Source organism: Aquarana catesbeiana, linkage group LG13 (genome assembly GCF_042186555.1).
Source record: "Aquarana catesbeiana isolate 2022-GZ linkage group LG13, ASM4218655v1, whole genome shotgun sequence".
NCBI classification, from domain to species: domain Eukaryota; kingdom Metazoa; phylum Chordata; class Amphibia; order Anura; family Ranidae; genus Aquarana; species Aquarana catesbeiana.
Window position 1 is genome coordinate 227,732,052 of NC_133336.1, and position 21,856 is coordinate 227,753,907.

Consider the following 21,856-nt stretch of genomic DNA (forward strand, 5'->3'; position numbering starts at 1 on the left):
TCTCGAAGTGCAGAAACTTCTGATGAGCAGGAAAAATGGGCACTTGCAGATATGCATCTCTGATGTCTATTGATGCCAGAAATTCTCCTCCCTGCAGGATGGAGACTACTGTCCAAATCGATTCCATGCGGAAGGACCGAATCCTTAGGAATCGATTCAGATCCCTTAGATCCAGAATGGGTCTGATATCTCCATTTGGCTTTTGGACCGTAAAAAGGTTGGAATAGAAGCCCAATCCAAGATCCTTCGTGGGAACCACCATAATGACCTCTTGCGACAAAAGCCGCTCTAACGCTAGAAGGAGCGACTGCTTCTTCTTTGGATCTCTGGGGACACTTGATCTGAGGAAATAAGGAGAGGGAAATTCTTGGAACTCCAGTTTGTACCCTAAGGTTACCGTGGAGATTACCCATCTGTCCTGGAAGTCCTCCTGCCAGAGCTCTGAGAACTGTAGCAGTCTTCCCCCCACTCGAGCGAGCGGGGGCGCCCCTTCATGGAGAGGCCTTAGTGTCTCATCTAGTAGACTTCTTCCCCCAGGACTTCTCTTGTACCTGGGGTTGACTCTTGTTTCTTGACCCAGACGGAGGAGGCCGTCACAACTGCCTGGAGGCTGATGCCCCTGGCACTGGGGAAAGAGTCCGTTTGAAAGAGGGACGCTTACTCTTCTTCTTAACAGGTAAGAGAGTGCTTTTCCCACAAGAGATCCTTTTGATATAGTTATCCAAGTCTTCTCCAAACAACCTTGCACCACAAAATGGAAACCCAGCCAGCAGCTTCTTACATGGTGCTTCAACTGACCAATTTTTCAACCATAAGATTCTACGTATATGCACCAACCCCAGTGAAAGACGAGAGGTTTGCATGATAGAATCTCTGATGGTGTCAACAACAAAACATAAGGCTGCTGGAAGGTTAGCCAACCCCTGGGCCTGCTGTTCATGTAGAACTTTGATGACCTGCTTAACATAGTCTCTTAAGTATTGACAGACTCCAATCGCTGCTACTGCAGGTTGAGCCACTGAACCTGCTAAGGAGAAAACATCCTTCAACAGGGACTCCATCCTTTTATCCACAGGATTCTTGAGCATCTGAGCATTGTCTACAGGACAAGTCAGACTATTATTTACGGAGGAAATGGCCGCATCAATGGCCGGTATTCCCCATATTTTAATAAACTTTTCTTCCATAGGATAAAGTGTTGAAAACTTTTTCGGCGGAAAAAAACGTTTATCTGGGTGATCCCACTCAGAATAAAGGAGCTTTTCAAGTAAATTATGAACAGGAAAAGCATGTGCTGTTTGAGGAGGTTTCAGTGACCCCAAAGAAGAAGAGGGTTCTTTAACTGATTCAGATACGGGCAACTTAAATGTGGAGCGGACCAATCCAGCAAGGATTTGCACTAAGACTTTCTCCTCCTGGGAAGCCGAAGAGGGTCCTTCTTCACCTGATTCCTCAGAAGAGGAATCATCCGTCCCATCCTGATCCTCTGAAAGGGATTCTTCTCCCCTATCCCAGAGCTCCTCTGTCTGAGGGTCCTGGGAAGCAGAGGAAGACCTAGTGTGTTTTCTTCCACTGAGTGAAGATGCAATTACGGCAATTAATCTTTCCTCTAAACCATTAATGGTTGAGGAAAAAACCTCCTGTGTAATGTATACAGGGGCTGAAGTGCCAGAAGCAGGTGTAGCCTGTGACCCCAACGGCTATCCCTGGCTAGCCGTCCCTGGCCCCTCAGGGGGGGAGGATGCTGCAGAAAGGGGGTCCTCAGAACCTGAAGGAGATCCCCTAGAGCCTCTGGTTCTTGGGGTATTTGAACCTCTTCTACCCATAGTGCAAAGCAACAAGGTGGAGGAATCACAAAATGAACACTGACTGCTGAGCGATGTAGTCTGGCAAAAGCCTTGCTTCCAAATGCCCAGTCTGGTGTTTCCTTAATAAATACTGCCTAGGAAAATGCCTGTATCCCACCTTACATGCGACCGTCAGCTCTGTGTCCCTCCAAAGGCTGTGTGCACCTGTAAAGTGTGCTTCTATAGCCTTGCAGCCGGCAATGTGAGCGTCTGAGCACGCTGGACGCGCTGACCCCCCACTCTACCACCCCCCCACCCCCCCCAGTTTTTCAAAAAAACCTGCGCTTCCCGCGCAAGCCGACCCTTCTGGACAAGCATGGAGGAAAGGCAGGGGGTGGGGAAGAAAGGAGAGAGGTCGGCAGTGATGGGGCCTGCACGTGGCAATGGCGGCAGCGGCGGTGAAAGTGCGGTATACTACCGCCTCACAGACCACCTGTGGCCTCCCCCTATTCTGGGGGGAATATCCAGAGGAGAGCCCCCCATCCCATCCTACCTGGAGCTCGGCTGGAGGAGCTTGTGCAGCGTGAAAACACTGAGACAGACATCAGCATGAGAAGGTATGTGCTCTTGGCAGCCCCCGGTGGCGACAATAGGCATAGCATGCATTTATTTTAAAGGAGAAACCCACTAGAATTAAAAAATTCTGTGGAATCTCCCTTACCTTATCCAGCCGTAGGGTTCTGTTATACAGACCCAATCTTCACCTCTCACGGTGGGTTCCGTTTGGAAAAAAACCTACAGAGACTGGGGCCCCCTACGGATAGGGGGATCCGCAGTTCTGGACCTGTAAAGCACCCGGCCAGAAATAAGGCTAGAAAAACCATTTTCTGAAATGCGGAGTCCAGCTCTCTAAAAAGAGGAAGCGTTACAGGTAAAACCCCGTTTTTTCGGACACGAGGCCCGGGTACCATCCAATTCGGCCTAGAAAGGACACTTTGAAATGGATCCAGTTCGCCTGGCTTGCCCCAGTATAGGATATAGGATATTCCCTTTGGAGCTCAGCACAGGACATCTTTACACGTCCAACACCTAAGACACTGGCTAAAAAACTGAGGTATCCCTGTAGGGGGAGGGATTATATAGGGGGTTGAACTTCCTGGTTAGGGTGTGCCAGTGTCCAATCACCTAGTGATACCTATATAACCCATCAATTATTACTGAGGCTCTGTGTCCCGTGATGTACGAGAAAGAAGTATCGAATTAATTGACGTCTTTTAAAAAATAAATTTAAATTTTCTTTCCTGCATTTTCTAAAACTTGTGTCAAATAAATTAAATTTTCAAAAGACTCTATGCCTTTCAGAAAATACCTTGGAGTGTTTGCATTCCAAAGTAGGAGCCATTCTGTGGGTGTTTCAACTGTCTTGGTGCTCCAGGGCCTACAAAAATGTGTTAGGTAGTTGAAAGCGCAAACGTGCTCCTTGGATTTTTAGCCCCTCTATGTGGCTTGGCTTTGAAAACCCCATACTTAGGAGGCAGAGCAGAATGTGCTTTTGGGGTGTAATTAGAAGTATGCCTATGCTGTTTGTAAGACATAACTTGTTAAAATGACAATGTGGAAAAAACTAATTTTACTTAATTTCTTAATTTTCCATAAAATTGTGAAAAAAAACTTCCAAAAACTCACTTTTCCTCTTACTAAATAGCTTGGACTGTTTGGGGGATATTTGTACTGTCCTGGCATTTTAGAGTCTCAAAAGATGAGTACATCAGGACTAATCAGTTTTCAAATATACTGTATATCCCATAGTTTGTAGGCCTTTCACACAGACTAAATAATATACATTAATTTGGGTTATTTTTTACCAAAGAAATGTAGTAGAATACATTTTGGCCTAAATTTTTGAAGTAAGATAATTTATTTGCAAAATGTTATAACAGAAACAAAGAAAAACTCCTTTACATTAAAATCCACACTATTACCTTATACATCAGGGTGCTCTTTACATCTGTGTCCCCCCTCACATCAGGGTCCCCATTAGAGTTCCCTAGTTTCCCCCTTACATCAGAGTCCAAAGAGATATTCTTTTACACTAAAGCTCCTTTCTAACATCAGGGTTCCCCTTTACATCAGAGTCCACAGAGTTCCCCCTAAATTGAATTCCCCAGCATTCCCTCCATATATCAGAGTTCATTAAGTCCCCCTTACACCAGAGTCCACAGATTTTCCACCTAAATCAAAGTCCCCAGCATTCTATCCTTATATCAGGGTCCACAGAGTTCCCCCTTACATCAGAGTCTCCCTAAATACTCTCCTTACAATGAAGGTTCTCAAAGCCCACTTAACATGATCAGAGTCTATAGAGTTCCCCTTTACTTCAAAGTCCACAGAGTTCCCCTTAAAACAAAGTCCCCAGAATTCCCACAAATAGAGTGCTCCAACGATTGTCCCAACAGAGAGAGAAACTGCACTACAGACTGCCCCAAACAGAGAGAGAGACTGCACCAAAGACTGCCGCAAACGGAGAGAGACTGCTCCACAGACTGCCCCAACAGAGAGAGAGACTGCTCCGCTGACTGCCCCAAACAGAGAGAGAGACTGCTCCGCAGACTGCCCCAAACAAAGAGAGAGACTGCTCCGCAGACTGCCCCAAACAGAGAGAGAGACTGCTCCGCAGACTTCCCCAAACAGAGAGAGAGACTGCTCCGCAGACTGCCCCAAACAGGGAGAGAGACTGCTCCGCAGACTTCCCCAAACAGGGAGAGAGACTGCTCCGCAGACTGCCCCAAACAGAGAGAGAGAGATTGCTCCATAGACTGCCCCAACAAAAAGAGACTGATCCACAGACTGCCCCAAACAGAGAGAGAGACTGCTCCACAGACTTCCCCAAACAGAGAAAGAAACTGCTCCACAGACTGCCCCAAACAGAGAGAGAGTCTTCTCCGCAGGCTGCCCCCAACAGAGAGACAGAGAGAGAGAGAGAGAGATAGCTCCACAGACTGCCTCAAACAGAGAAAGAGACTGCTCCACAGATTGCCCAAACAGAGAGAGAGAGACTTCTCCACAGGCTGCCCCAAACAGAGAGAGAGACTGCTCCACTGACTGCCCCAAACAAAGAGAGAGTGATCCACAGACAGCCCCAAACAGAGAGAGAGAGACTGCTCCACAGACTGCCCAAACAGAGAGAGAGTGATCCACAGACTGCCCCAAACAGAGAGAGATTGCTCCACAGACTTCCCCAAACAGAGAGAGAGACTGTTCCATTGACTGCCCCAACACAGAGAGAGAGAGAGATAGCTCCACAGACTGCCTCAAACAGAGAAAGAGACTGCTCCATAGATTGCCCCAACAGAGAGAGAGAGACTTCTCCACAGGCTGCCCCAAACAGAGAGAGAGAGACTGCTCCACTGACTGCCCCAAACAGAATGAGAGACTGCTCCACAGACTGCCCAAACAGAGAGAAAGTGATCCACAGACAGCCCCAAACAGAGAGAGAGATTGCTCCACAGACTGCCCATAACAGAGAAAGAGACTGCTCCACAGACTTCCCCAAACAGAGAGAGAGAGAAAGAGAGATAGCTCCACAGACTGCCCCAAACAGAGAAAGAGACTGCTCCACAGATTTCCCCAACAGAAAGAGAGATTTCTCCACAGGCTGCCCCCAACAGAGAGAGAGGCTGCTCCACAAACTCTCCCAACAGAGAGAGATTGCTCCACAGACTACCCAAATGGAAAGAGAGAGACTGCTCCAAAGACTTCACCCAACCAGAGAGAGAGACTGCTCCACAGACTGCCCCAAACAGAGAGAGAGAGAGTCTTCTCCACGGGCTGCCCCCAACAGAGAGAGAGAGACTGTTCCATTGACTGCCCCAACACAGAGAGAGACTGCTCCACAGACTGCTACAACAGAGAGAAAGAGATATAGCTCCACAGACTGCCTCAAACAGAGAAAGAGACTGCTCCACAGATTGCCCCAACAGAGAGAGAGAGACTTCTTCACAGGCTGCCCCAACAGAGAGAGAGACTGCTCCACTGACTGCCCCAAACAGAGAGAGAGACTGCACCAAAGACTGCCCTAAACAGAGAGAGACTGCTCCACAGACTGCCCTAACTGAGAGAGAGACTGCTCCACTGACTGCCCCAAACAGAGAGAGAGACTGCTCCACAGACTACCCAAACAGAGAGAGAGAGTGATCCACAGACAGCCCCAACAGAGGAAGAGAGATTGCTCCACAGACTGCCCCCAACAAAAAGAGACTGCTCCACAGACTGCCCCAAACAGAGAGAGAGACTGCTCCACAGACTTCCCCAAATAGAGAAAGAGACTGCTCCACAGACTTCCCCAAACAGAGAAAGAGACTGCTCCACAGACTTCCCCAAACAGAGAAAGAGACTGCTCCACAGACTTCCCCAAACAGAGAGAGAGACTGCTCCACAGACTGCCCCAAACAGAGAGAGAGAGAGACTGTTCCATTGACTGCCCCAACACAGAGAGAGACTGCTCCTCAAACTGCTCCAACAGAGAGAAAGAGAGATAGCTCCACAGACTGCCCCAACAGAGAGAGAGACTTCTCCACAGGCTGCCCCCAACAGAGAGAGAGGTTTCTCCACAAACTCTCCCAACAGAGAGAAAGACTGCTCCACAGACTACCCAAATGGAAAGAGAGAGACTGCTCCACAGACTGCCCCAAGAAGAGAGAGAGAGTCTGCTCCACAGACTGCCTCAAACAGAGAGAGACACTGCTCAACAGACTATCCCAACAGAGAGAGAATGAGAATGCTTCACAGACAGTCCCCAACAAAGAGAGATTCCATAGACTTCCCCAACAGATAGAGAAAGACTGATCCACAGAATGCCCCAACAGTGAAAGAGAGAGACTGCTCCAGAGACTGCTCAAGAAACTGCACCAATAGGGAGAGAGAGACTTCTCCACAGACTGCCCCCAGCAGAGAGAGAAACAGCTCCACACACTGCCCCAACAGAGAGTGAGACTGCTCCACAGACCTCCTCAGCAGAGAGTGTTCCACAGACTGCCCCCAACAGAGAGAGAGAGAGAGAGAGAGAGAGAGAGAGAGAGAGAGAGAGACTACCCCACAGACTGCCTCAACATACAGAGAGATTGCAGCATAGACTGCCCCAACATAGAGAAAGGCTGCTCCAAAGACTGTCTCCAATATAGAAAGAGAGACTACTACACAGACTTCCCCAACAGAGAGAGACTGCTCCACAGTCTACTCAAACAGAGAGAGAGACTGCTCCATTGATGGCCCCAACAAAGAGAGAGAGATCACTCCACAGACTGCCCCCAACAAAGAGAGAGATTATTTCACAGTTTGTCCCTAACAGAGAAAGAGACTGCTCCACAGACTTCCCCATACAGATAGAGTGCAACAGAAGGCCCCCAACAGGAAGACTGCTCCACAGACTGCCCTCAACATAGAGAGAGACTGCTCCACAGGCTGCCTCCAACAAAGAGAAAGACTGTTCCACAGACTGCCTCCAACATATAGAGAGAGAGACTGCTCTATAAACTGCCCCAACAGAGAGAGACTGCTCCACAGCCTGCCCCAACAGAGAGAGAGACTGCTCCATAGACTTCCCCAACAGAGAGAGCAATGGCTCCATAGACTTCCCCAACACAAAGAGACTGCTCCATAGACTTCCACAACAGAGAGAGAGAGAGACTGATCCATAGACTGCCTTCAACATAGAGAAAATGAGAGACTGATCCATAGACTGCCCCAACAGAGAGAGACTGCTCCACCGACTGCCCCAACACAGAGAGCGACTTCTCCACAGACTGCTCCAACACAGAGAGCAACTGCTCCACTGACTGCTCCAACACAGAGAGCGACTGCTCCACATACTGCTCCAACACAGAGAGCGACTGCTCCACAGACTGCTCCAACACAGAGAGCGACTGCCCCACAGACTGCTCCAACACAGAGAGTGACTACTCTATAGGTTTCTCCAACAGAGAGAGAGACTGTTCCACAGTCTGGTCCCCACAGAAAGAAAGACTGATCCACAGACTGCCCCTAACAGAGAGAGAGGCTGCTCCACAGGCTGCTCCCAACAGAGAAAGAGAGGCTGCTCCACAAACTCTCCCAACAGAGAGAGACTGCTCCACAGACTGCCCCAAACAGAGTGAGAGAGACTGCTATACAGACTGCCCCCAACTTAGAGAGATTGCTCCAAAGACTGCCCCAACATGGAGAGAGACTGCTCCACAGACTGCCTCCAACAAAGAGAAAGACTGTTCCACAGACTGCCTCCAACATACAGAGAGAGAGACTGCTCTATAAACTGCCCCAACAGAGAGAGACTGCTCCACATACTGCCAACAGAGAGAGAGACTGCTGCATAAACTGCCCCAACAGAGAGAAAGACTACTTTATAGACTTTCCCAACAGTGAGCGACTGCCCGATTGTCTACCCCAACAGAGAGAGAGATTGCTCCACAGACTATCCCAACAGAGAGAGACTGCTCCACATACTGTCCCAACAGAGAAAGAAACTGCTTTATAAACTTCCCCAACAGAGAGAGACTGCCCTACAAACTGCCACAACAGAGAGACTGCTCCATGGACTGCTCCAACAGAGAGAAAGAGAGATAGCTCCACAGACTGCCCCAAGAGAAAAAGACTGCTCCACAGATTTCCCCAACAGAGAGAGAGAGAAAGACTTCTCCACATGCTGCCCCCAACAGAGAGAGAGGCTGCTCCACAAACTCTCCCAACAGAGAGAGAGAGACTGCGCCACAGACTGCCCAAATGGAAAGAGAGAGACTGCTCCACAGACAGCCCCAAGAATAGAGAGTGTCTGCTCCACAGATAGCCCCAAGCAGAGAGGGAGAGAGATTGCTCCATAGACTGCCCCAAGCAGAGAGAGAGACTGCTCAACAGACTGCCCAAACAGAGAGAGACTGCTCAACAGACTGTCCCAACAGTGAGAGAGAGATACTGCTTTACAGACAGCCCCAAGCAGAGAGAGAGAGACAGACTGCTCCACAGACTGCCCCAAGCAGACAGAGAGACTGCTCCACAGACTGCCCAAACAGAGAGAGACTGCTCAACAGACTGTCCCAACAGCGAGAGAGAGAGACTGCTTCACAGACAGCCCCAAGCAGAGAGAGAGAGAGACTGCTCCACAGACTGCCCCAAGCAGAAAGAGAGACTGCTCCACAGACTGCCCAAACAGAGACAGACTGCTCAACAGACTGTCCCAACAGCGAGAGAGAGAGACAACTTCACAGACAGTCCCCAACAAAGAGAAACCGCTCCACATACTAACCCAAAAAGAGAGAGAGAGACTGCTCCACATACAGCCTGAAACAGAGAGAGAGAGAGAGACTGCCCCCAACAGAGAGAAACTGCTCCAAAGACTGCCCCAACAGAGAGAAAGACTGCTTCATAGACTTTCCCAACAGTGAGCGACTTCCCGATAGACTATCTCAACAGAGAGAGAGATTGCTCTACAGACTGTCCCAACAGAGAGAGACTGCTCCACATACTGTCCCAACACAGAGAGAAACTGCTTTATAAACTGCCCCAACAGAGAGAGGCTGCTCCACATACTGCCCCAACAGAGAGAGAGACTGTTCCATAGACTGCTCCAACAGAGAGAAAGAGAGATAGCTCCACAAACTGTCCCAAACAGAGAAAGAGACTGCTCCACAGATTGCCCCAACAGAGAGAGAGAGACTTCTCCACAGGCTGCCTCCAACAGAGAGAGAGGCTGCTCCACAAACTCTCCCAACAGAGAGAGAGACTGCTCCACAGACTGCCCAAATGGAAAGAGAGAGACTGCTCCACAGACTGCCCCAAGAAGAGAGAGAGTCTGCTCCACAGACTGCCTCAAACAGAGAGAGAGTCTGTTCCACAGACTGCCTCAAACAGAGAGAGACTGCTCCACAGACAGCCCCAAGGAGAGAGAGAAACTGCTTTACAGACAGCCCCAAGCAGAGAGAGAGAGACTGCTCCACAGACTGCCCCAAGCAGAGAGAGAGACTGTTCAACAGACTGCCCAAACAGAGAGAGACTGCTCAACAGACTGTCCCAACAGCGAGAGAGAGTGACTGCTTCAGTCTCCAACAAAGATAGACCGCTCCACATACTAACCCAAACAGAGAGAGAGAGAGAGACTGCTCCACATACAGCCCAAAACAGAGAGAGAGAGACTGCCCCCAACAGAGAGAAACTGCTCCACAGACTGCCTCAACAGAGAGAGAGAGAGACTGCTCCACAGACTGCCCCAGCAAAGAGAGAGGCTTCTTCACAGACCACCCCAAAAGAGAGAGAGAGAGAAACTGCTCCACAGACTGCCTCCAACAGAGAGAGATTGCTCTATGGACTGCCCCAACAAAGAGAGAGACTTCTCCACAGACTACCCCCAACAGAGAGAGACTGCTCCACAGACTGCCCCAACAGAGAGAGATTGCTCTATGGACTGCCCCAACAAAGAGAGAGACTTCTCCACAGACTACCCCCAACAGAGAGAGACTGCTCCATAGACTTCCCCAACGGATAGAGAAAGGCTGATCCACAGAATGCCCCAACAGTGAAAGAGAGAGACTGCTCCAGAGACTGCTCAACAAACTGCACCAATAGAGAGAGAGAGACTTCTCCACAGACTTCCCCCAGCAGAGAGAGAGACTTCTCCACAGACTGCCCCCAACAGAGAGAGAGACAGCTCCACACACTGCCCCAACAGAGAGACTGCTCCACACACTGCCCCAACAGAGAAAGAGACAGCTCCACAGACTGCCCCAACAGAGAGAGACTGCTCCACACACTGCCCCAACAGAGAGAGAGACAGCTCCACAGACTGCCCCAACAGAGAGAGAGAGAGACAGCTCCACAGACGGCCCCAACAGAGAGGGAGAGACAGCTCCACACACTGCCCCAACAGAGAGAGAGACTGCTCTACACACTGCCCCAACAGAGAGAAGGACAGCTCCACACACTGCCCCAACAGACAGAGAGAAACTGCTCCACACACTGCCCCAACAGAGAGAGAGAGAGCTCGACAGACTGCCCCAACAGAAAGAGAGACTGCTCCACAGATTAACCCAAACAGGGAGAGAGTCTTCTCCACATACAGCCCCAAACAGAGAGAGAGAGACTGCCCCAAACAGAGAGAGACTGCCTCAACAGAGAGAGACTGCTCCACAGACTGCCCCAACAAGGAGAGAAACGTCTTCACAGACTGCCCCAAAAGAGAGAGAGAGAGAAACTGCTCCATAGATTGCCCCCAACAGAGAGAGACTGCTCCACAGACTGCCCCAACAGAGAGAGAGAGAGAGGCTGCTCTACTGACTGCCCCAAAAGAGAGAGAAAGCTTGCTCTACTGACTGCCCCAACAGAGAGAGAGGCTTCTCCACAGACTGCCCCAACAGAGAAAGACTGCTCCATGGACTGCCCCAACAGAGAGGGAGACTTCTCCACAGACTACCTCCAACAGAGAGAGAGACAGCTCCATAGACTGCCCCAAAAGATAGAGAGAGACTGATCCACAGAATGCCCCAACAGTGAAAGGGAGAGACTGCTCCACAGACTGCCCCAATAGAGAGAGAGAGAGACTTCTCCACAGACTGCACCCAGCAGAGAGAGACACTTCTCCACACACTGCCCCCAACAGAGAGAGAGAGAGACAGCTCCACACACTGCCCCAACAGAGAGTGAGACTGCTCCACATACTGCCCCAACAGAGAGGGAGAATGCTACAAAGACTGTCCCGGCAGAGAGAGTGAGAGATCACTTCAGAAACTGTCCCCAACATAGAGAGATTGTTCTACAGTCTACTCCCAAATAGACAAACTGCTCCACAGACTTCCTCAGCAGAGAGTGTTCCACAGACTACCCCCAACAGAGAGAGAGAGAGACTACTCCACAGACTGCCCCAACATAGAAACTACTCCACAGACTGCCCCAACTTACAGAGAGATTGCTCCACAGACTGCCCCAACATACAGAGAGATTGCAGCACAGACTGCCCCAACATAGAGAAAGGCTGCTCCAAAGACTGCCTCCATATATTGGAGAGAGACTACTACACAGACTACCCCAACAGAGAGAGACTGCTCCACAGACTACTCCAACAGAGAGAAAGACTGCTCCATTGATGGCCCCAACAGAGAGATCACTCCACAGACTTCCCCAAACATAGAGAGAGACTGTTCCACAATCTGTCCCTAACAGTGAAAGAGACTGCTCCACAGACTTCCCCCAACAGATAGAGTGCCACAGACTGCCCCCAACAGGGAGACTGCTCCACGGACTGCCCTCAACATAGAGAGAGACTGCTCCACAGACTGTCTCCAACATATAGAGAGAAAGAGACTGCTCTATAAACTGGCCCAACAGAGAGAGACACTGCTCCATAGATTGCCCCAACACAGAGAGAGACTGCTCCACAGGCTGCCCCAACAGAGAGACCAACGGCTCCATAGACTTCCCCAACACCGAGAGACTGCTCCATAGACTTCCACAACAGAGAGAGAGAGACTGCTCCACAGACTGCCCCAACATAGAGAGAGAGAGACTGCTCCATAGACTGCCTAAACAGAGAGCGACTGCCACAACAGAGAGAGACTGCTCCAAAAGACAGCCAGAGAGTGACTGCTCCACCGACTGCCCCAACACAGAGAGTAACTGCTCCACTAACTGCTCTAACACAGAGAGTGACTGCTCCACAGACTGCTCCAACACAGAGAGCGACTGCTCCACTGATTGCTCCAACACAGAGAGTGACTGCTGCACAGACTGCTCCAACACAGAGAGCGACTGCTCCAACACAGAGAGCAACTGCTCCACTAACTGCTCCAACACAGAGAGCGACTGCTCCATTGACTGCTCCAACACAGAGAGCGACTGCTCCACTGATTGCTCCAACACAGAGAGCAACTGCTCCACAGACTGCTCCAACACAGAGAGCGACTGCTCCACAGACTACTCCATAGACTTACTATAGAAACCAAGAGGGAGGCCCACCCTTATACCTCATGCCATCTTACAGATAATAATCTCTCGCCCAGTGCCACTCCCCAAATATGGAGGCTATATCCGTAACCAAAACCAGGCATAAATACATAAATAGGATACCAGAGAAGAACACGAAGAGGGTGGTCTCCCTGGACCCAAAGACAGTTACTATGGATATAGTGGACAGTAATGGGAGAGTGAGTTTATAAAAATTCCAAAATTTTATTAAAGTATCAAAGACTAAAATTTACACAGATGTCATTAGGAGAAAGTTGAATAAAGTTGATCCATCATACATTAATGGATGGGCCCAACGAATGCAAGATTTGCATATGGTATGCCCATTAACCAAACTTACAGACAATAACCAAACAATAACATACATAAAACACACACGGTGCAAGCGCCTGCTTCACCACAGATGCACAAAGCCCCTATGGCTAAACGCCAATAGGAAATTAAATAACAGATAAAAAGTTACAGAGGGGCATTGTGCATGTGTGGCCCCCGGGGAGGCGGGGATATGGGATAGTGCTGACAGAACATGGGCTGCTGAACAGGAGATAACTTGACTATAGAATTACCACAATGTCCTGAATGTTCTTAATGCATGGAATGGAGGAACTTCAAAACGTAGATTCGCATGCGCATGCTTCAAACATTTCATTCAAAACAATATGCCCATTCCAAAAATTGAATAAACAGCGTGGAGTTCAAAAAATCCCTAACAAGAGGTAGTGACAGGTGAATAGGAATCACACAATTAATTTAGGTGACCACTGCCAAATGCTAACCGCCTTGAACGGGATAAGGTAGATGAGAGTAACCTGGGACTGTCCTTTTATTCAGTATATATCATCTAGCAGTGGTTAAATATCTATCACTGCAAGTTGTCCCAGGATCCACGTTCATACCTAGGCCATGCCGAACAAATGTTTCAAGAGATCTGTGCAACAATGCCAATGTAAACAAATGCTGATATTGGTTACATTACCGCCTCTTGGTAGTGTGGGGATAACAGTCAAAATCTCCTGTACTTCCACAGCAACACATCAGCTCCGTAGCTTCTCTGACCGTTGTGGAAAAGTTAGACCACAAATGCTGTCTGTGACATGCTGTGTCGTATATAAGCCTGTTTGCTGGCACTCCGCTGGTCCGTGATATCAGGCTATGGCGGAGTCATATGGCAGGTAGCAACCTTACTGTTAGCGGCTCCGTTTGGAAAGATTCAATTTCCCCTTACAAAAAGTCCCCGTCTCCCATTGGAGTCTGCAAGCCGTGATTACGTTGACTCGTTTTGCAACGCCATGTCACGTAGCTTCAACTGGATGTGATCACGGCTTGCAGACTACTGCCATAACAGAGAGAGAGACTGTTCCACAAACTGCCCCAACAGAGAGATGGACTGCTTCATAGACTTTCCCAATAGTGAGCGACTGCCCGATAGACTATCCCAACAGAGAGAGAGATTGCGCCAGACTGTCCCAACAGAGAGAGACTGCTCCACATACCATACCAACAGAGAGAGAAACTGCTTTATAAACTGCCCCAACAGAGAGAGGCTGCTCCACAAACTGCCCCAACAGAGAGAGAGACTGCACCATAGACTGCCTCAACAGAGAGAGATTGCTTCACAGACTGCCCCAACAGAGAGAGACTGCTCTGAAAACTGCCCCAACAGAAAGAGAGACGACTCCACAGAGTGCCCCAACACAGAGAGAGCCTGCTCCACAGACTGTCTCCAACATAGAGAGAGAGAGACTGCTCCATAGACTGCCCCAACAGAGAGAGACTGCCCCAACAGAGAGAAACTGCTCCACAGACTGCCCCAACACATAGAGCGACTGCTTCACAGACTGCCCCAACACAGAGAGCGACTGCTCCACAGACTTCCCCAACAGAGAGTGACTACTCAATAGACTTCCCCAACAGAGAGAGAGACTGTTCCACAGTTCCCCCTCACAGAAATAGAGGCTGCTCCACAGTCTTCCCCAACAGAGAGAGAGACTGCTCCACAGATTGCCCCCAACATACAGAGAGACTACTCCACAGTCTGCCCCCCAAAGAGAAAAAATCTGCTCCACAGACTTCCCCCAACAAAAGGAGTTCTACAGACTGTCCTCAACAGAGAGAGAGACTACTCCACAGACTGCCCCCAACAGAGTGAGAGAGACTGCTCTACAGACTGCCCCCAACTGAGAGAGACTGCTCCACAGACTGCCTCCAACAAAGAGAAAGACTGTTCCAGAGACTGCCTCCAACATAGAGAGAGAGAGACTGCTGTATAAACTGCCCCAACAGAGAGACTGCTCCACAGACTGTCCCAACAGAGAGAGAGAGAGACTGCTTCACAAACTGCCCCAACAGAGAGAAAGACTGCTCCATAGACTTCCCCAACAGAGAGACTGACCCACAGTATGAACACTGTCTGCCCTCCACAAAGAAAGAGACTGCTCCACAGACTTCCCCCAACAGAGAGAGAGGGAGAGACTACTCCACAGACTGCCCCTAAATTAAAAACTTCTACAAACACTGTACCAACAGCGATAGACAGTTCCACAGACTGCCCCAACATACAGAGAGATTTCTTCACAGACTGCCCCCAACAGAGTGAGAGAGACTGCTCCACAGTCTGCCTCCAACATAGAAAGAATGACTACTCCACAGACTGCCCCCAACAGAGTGAGAGAGACTGCTCCACAGTCTGCCTCCAACAAAGAAAGAATGACTACTCCATAGACTGCCCCAACAGAGAGAGAGCTTGCTCCATGGACTACCCCCAACAGAGAGAGAGATTGCTCAACAGACTGCCCCCAACAGAGATAGAGACTGCTCCACAGACTGCCCCAACATACAGAGAGATTGCTCCACATACTGCCCCCAACAGGTTGAGAGAGACTGCTCCACAGTCTTCCTCCAACATGGAGAAAGTCTGCTCTACAGACTGTCTCCAAAATAGAAAGAGAGACTACTCCACAGACTGCCCCAACAGAGAGAGAGACTGTTCCACAGACCACCCCAACAGAGAGAGAGAGAGATATTTCTCCATAGACTGCCCTCTAACAGAGAGAGAGAGACTTCTTCACAGACTGCCCCAAATAGAGAAAGAGAGAGTTCCACAGACTGCCCTTAACAAAGGGAGAGACTACTCCACAGACTGCCCCCAACAGAGTGAGAGAGACTGCTCCACAGACTGCGTGCAACAGAGAGAGACTGCCCCACAGACTTCCCCCAACATAGGGAAAGACTGCTCCACAGACTGCCTTCAACATACAGAAAGAGAGACTGCTCCATAGACTTCCTCCAATATAGAGAGAGAGAGACTGATCCACAGACTGCCTCCAACATAAAGAGAGAGAGACTGCTCCATAGACTTCACTATAGACTATCCCAACAGAGAGAGATTGCTGCACAGACTGCCCCAACAGAGAGAACGGCTGCTCTACAGACTGCCCCAACACAGAGCGTGACTGCTCTATAGACTTCCCCAACAGAGAGAGTGACTGCTTCACAGACTGCCCAAACAGAGAGAGAGACTTCTCCACAGACTGCCCCAACACAGAGAGAGAGACTGACACACAGACTGCCCCAACAGAGAGACAGACTGCTCCACAGACTGTCCCAACAGTGAAAGAGACTGATCCACAGACTGCCCCAACAGAGGGAGAGAGATTGCTCCAAGACTGCCCCAAACATAGAGAGAGAGACTGCTCCACAAACTTCCTCCAACAAAAAGAGTTCTACAGACTGCTTCCAACAGAGAGAATGAGACTACTCCACTGACTGCCCCCTACATGAAGAAAGCCTGTTCCACAGACTGCTGCCAACATAGATGGAGAGAGAGAGACTGCTCCACAAACTTCCCCAACAGAGAGAGAGACTGCTCCATAGACTGCCCCAACAGAGAGAGACTGTTTCACAGACTGCCCCAGCAGAGAGCGACTGATCCAAAAACTACCCCAACAGAGAGAGTGACTGCTCCATAGACTTCCCCAACAGAGAGAGACTGCTCCATAGACTTCTGCAACAGAGAGAGAGTCTGTTCCACAGACTGTCCCAACTGAGAGAGAGACTGCTCTGTAAACTGCCCCAACAGAGAGAGAGACTTCTCCACAGACTGCCCCAACAGAAAGAGAAACTGCTCTATAGACTGCTCCAACAGATATAGAGAGACTGTTCCACAGACTGCCCCCAACATAGAGAGAGACTGTTCCACAGACTGCCCCAACAGAGAGAGAGAGACTTCTCCATAGACCGCTATCAACATAGAGAGACTGCTCCACAGACTGCCCCCAACATAGAGAGAGTGGCTGATCCACAGACTGCCCCAACATACAGAGAGAGAAACTGCTCCAAAGACTGCCCCTACTGAGAAAGAGATTGATCCACAGACTGCTGCCAACAGAGAGAGAAACCGATCCATAGACTGCCCCTGTAGAGAGAGAGACTTCTCCACAAACTGTTCCAAAATAGAGACTGTTCCACAGACTACCCCTACAGAGAGAAAGACTGCTCCACAGACTGCCTGCAACATAAAGAGGGACTGCTCCATAGACTGTCTCTACTGAGAAAGAGACTGATCCACAGACTGCACCCAACATAGAAAGGACTGCTCCACAGACAGCTCCAAAGACTGCTACCTGGCTGGAGAGGGAAGTGAAGAAAAGTTGTGGAAAGTGGGCACTGGTCTAGACAGGCAGCAGGCTATTATTAGCCTGGTCTCCTTGCAATCTGAATGGTGATCAGCTGGCAGGAAAAGGTGCTCCATGACATCACTGTGCTCTTGGACCCACCCCACCTCCTGGCCTAAGCAATAATATTCATCTGGCTTTGGAACTGCATATGCACAGTTTAAAAGCTGACCACAGCCATTTTTTTTATGGCCATTCATTGCCCTTACATGGTTGAGACAACATTTTTATAGACCATCCATACATTTAAGAATGGTTGACAACCCTGGTATGGATGTACTCCTAAAGTTCAGGTGCTGTTTGGAGAACCAACATATAAGGCTGTGTAATGAATGCAGCTAGAGGGGAACCAAAACACCAGGGATGGTGTTGTACAAAAGAACAAACAACAAAAGATTCCTATTATTCCCGTGCTGGGGGTGATGGCTACAAACCACTTGAGTCATACTTCAGAAAAGTCAGAAAAATGTCTATGCCACAGTTTGTTATATAAATATTTATTGTGAAATCAAAGTCAAAGGATTCCAAGAATGGAAAGGGTTAAAATATGGCTGACACACAATCAATATTAAACATCATGCTTGTTTATTAACCTCAATCTCACCCAAACCTTGGAAGCTGACTCAGGCATATCAGGGCCGGTGCTGGGGTGACAGAACACTGGTTGAACCTGTAAGGGTCAGTGATGTAGAGAAGCCCCAATGAACTGGGCAAAGGACTCCAAACTGGCGGATGGTGCAGCTGGTGTAGTCAGACAGTGCGCCGGGTGTGACATCACCAACAGAGAGAAATTTTGAACTGTCTCACCACAATGAGGCTTGGGATGGAATGCAGATGTGGTAGTAAAGCAGTTTCAGGGGTGGCCCTTTGACCCTGGTATGGAGTTATACATTTCTATTTCCTGGAGTTATATAAAGTGATCTAATATAAATGATTCCAATAAAGAGAAATGAGTTCCATTCATGTAGAGAATAGTTACATTCATTCCTGCGGGAGAAATTCATTTTCTTCTGTTATCAATCTTCTCTTTTTCTATAGATTGTCCTCTACTCACCTGACAGACAGTTCCTGCACCCACCTGGCATCTGGAATAAGAAATAACCGGACACTGAAGAGATTGAGCCTGTCTAAGAACAATCTGGAGGGTCCTCATTTCAGGAATCTGATGGAAGCTCTGACAACAAGCCGGATAGAGGAATTACAGTGAGTATAACAGGACTGACTGAGACAATATTATTCTGGAACAGTTTTATATCTAAACCACGTAAATAATATAAAAACATGATAATAACCATACACTTATAAAGAACTCTTTTTTATCTTTATGTATCCACGATTTGATGTTAGGGGATCTCCCCATTACTTCCTATGAGTACAGAGCTCTTATCAGCAGAGATGCATGGCATATCAGATAAAAATCATCCAATCACTAGCAATGCTGATTCCAGCTTCCCATTGTCTGCTGATACCATTCATGCTCCATACCCAAGGAGATTATAGCACAATATGAGTCATGTCAGTGGTATTCTGTACTCATCTTGTGTATGGGAGGTATCACCATCTCTGCACATGGATGACAATATTGGGGGTTTAGTCCATTATAAAAAAATTCTTATAAAATTCTATTTACTAAAGTTTTATAAAGTGATCTAATATAAATTATTCCAATGAGCTCCATTCATTTAGAGAATAGTTGCCACTGGCATAGCTGCAGGGGTTGCAATTGTGATCCAGCCCCATGCTCCAGGGGGCTGTTCAGCCTCCCTGTTTTACTCCCGGACAAGAGGGGCAGCATATACAGGGACCAATGCCCTCCATTTTTCTCCTGCAGTCACTGAAAGCCTGATTTTGCTCCTCTCCCTCCCAACTGCATTCAGTGGCTGCAGGAGCAAAATGGAGGGTATTGGTTCGTCCAGGTTAAACATTGCTGCTGGCCGGGCCCCCTGTGTGTTCTTCTGGTCTCCCCCCCCAGCGCTGCCAGCTTCCCCCTCCTCTCTCCTGCTGACTGCTGGGGGGGATATGTCAGGATGGAGTGCCGGAGAAGAGGCTGGTAAATATGTCATTTTGGGCAGAGTCCATGCAGTGATGTTATCACGAACAAACACAATCCAGAGCGGCATGCGCCATTTGAGCTCTATGTATATTCATTTACATGTTAGTGCGCAATCTGTGATTTAACAAATCATTTTTAAGTATTTATGCACTATGGAGATCTTTCTTTTCATGTTCAAATGTGATTGAGGCTTGCTATGTGGACATCTTAGCTGATAACATAATATATCCAGTTCGGGTCCAGAGCAATTATTTTTATCTTTCACATACATGTGAAAATCTTAATTTTATGGCAATAAAACTACCTAAACCCTAGCAACAAAAGGGTCGCTGGTTCAAATCCCGACCACAACACCATCTGCCTGGAGTTTGCATGTTCTCCCTGTGCCTGCATGGGTTTGCTCCAGGTACTCCGGTTTCTGGTAGGTTAATTGGATCCTGTCTAAATTGGCCTTAGTATATGTTGGAATGTGTGTTAAGGACCTTAGGTAGTAAGCTCCTTGAGGGTAGGGACTGATGTGAATGTACTTGTGCGTCAAGCGCGTCGGGATCCTTCGGGGTAATTGACCGCGCTATATCAAGGTGCCACTCAACTCAACTCAACGCCCAGAACGTTATATATTTTCTGAAAGCAGAGGTCCTGTAGAATGAAAAGGTAATGGTTGCAAATTTTTGTTTCACATGATATTTGCACAACTGTTTATTAAACACAAATTTTCAGGAAAAATATAATAAAATTAATTTTAGAGCAAAACCACACCATATAATACCCATTTTTGGTTGAAATATAAAAAATGAGGTTGCATTGATTAAATATATATCAAACATTCCATGTCTTAAAATTGCATGTGCCCGCTATATCGCCAAAAATGATGGTGCCCAAAAATCCCCATAGGTGACGCTTTAAAAGCTCTTGTGCTAGAAATATTGTTTTCACTCTGACATTTGCGGCGCCATGTCACACGTATGGTGTGACTGCAGTTTACATGGGCCTGCACACGGTGGGCTTGCATTTGCGCAGGTGTATGGGGCTACGGGGGTTTTCGGCAAGTTTTTTTTATTTTAATATATTTTATTATAATTAACGTTTTTAAAACGTTTTTTATTTTTTTTTTTTATATTTATTTTTACTTGATTGCTATCACAAGGGATTAATAAACCTCTATGTTATAGCATTGGGCAGGTGACAGGTACTCTTTATGGAGATATTAGGGGTCTAATAGACCCCAATGTCCCCCTGCCCTTCACACCATCTAACCAAGCACAGATCAGCTTGGTTAGATGTGTCCCCTAGCTGTGCTGGCTAGGAAAGTGACATCACTTCAGGTTTCACTGTTTGCATGTGAGATCCAGGCATGGATTTGCCTCAGTTTCATTATAATCTCTCTCCCTCAGCTGGTGGCTGTGCTGGTGGCTGTGTTCCCATGCACCGATAACCGCAGGAGAGCCTGGGTTTTTTGCTTTGGTTTGTGAATTAATGGAAAGCTCTGTACAGAGCTATTCCTGTCCATTCATTCTGTGCTGCTTTTTTCTCTGTCTAAAAAGTGAGACATCAGGGATTTGTTTAGACCCCTGATAATTCACCAAAGCCCCCAAAAGAGCTTTGAAAGAAACTGTAAAAAGTTAACTGCCCTACTGACTGACACTGTCCACTGCCCTACTAACACAATCCACTGCCCTATGACTTACACTGTCCTCTGCCCTATGACTGACCCTGTCCACTGTCCTATGACTGATCATGTCCACTGCCCTATGACTGACCATGTCCACTGCTTTTGACTGACCATGTCCACTGCCCTATAAGTGACCTTGTCCACTGCCCTATGACTGACACTGTCCACTGGCTTATGATTGACCATGTCCACTGCCCTATGACTGACACTGACCACTGCCCTATGACTTACACTGTCCACTGCCCTATGACTTACACTGTCCACTGCCCTATGACTGACCATGTCCACTGCCCTATGACTGACACTGTCCACTGCCCTATGACTTACACTGTCCACTGCCCTATAACTTACACTGTCCACTGCCCTATGACTGACCATGTCCACTGCCCTATGACTGACACTGTCCACTGCACTATGACTGAGACTGTCCACTGCCCTATGATTGACCATGTCCACTGCCCTATGACTGACGCTGTCCACTGCCCTATGACTGACACTGTCCACTACCCTATGACTGACACTGCCCTATGATTGACCATGTCCACTGCCCTATGACTGACCATGTCCACTACCCTATGACTGGCACTGTCCACTGCCCTATGACTGGCACTGTCCACTGCCCTATGACTGACACTGTCCACTGCCCTATGACATACACTGTCCACTGCTC

The 21,856-nt window shown here is 48.4% G+C and overlaps 1 protein-coding gene across 1 annotated transcript in view; it reads left to right on the forward strand.

Annotated features, from left to right (window-relative positions):
- The window catches only part of LOC141116682 (NACHT, LRR and PYD domains-containing protein 3-like), a 347,490-nt gene that overhangs the window by 238,162 nt on the left and 87,472 nt on the right, over window positions 1-21,856 (forward strand). The window contains exon 8 of the mRNA XM_073609073.1: window positions 18,500-18,664. Within this exon, the coding sequence (XP_073465174.1) occupies window positions 18,500-18,664 (165 nt within the window). The remainder of the gene's footprint in view (window positions 1-18,499; window positions 18,665-21,856) is intronic.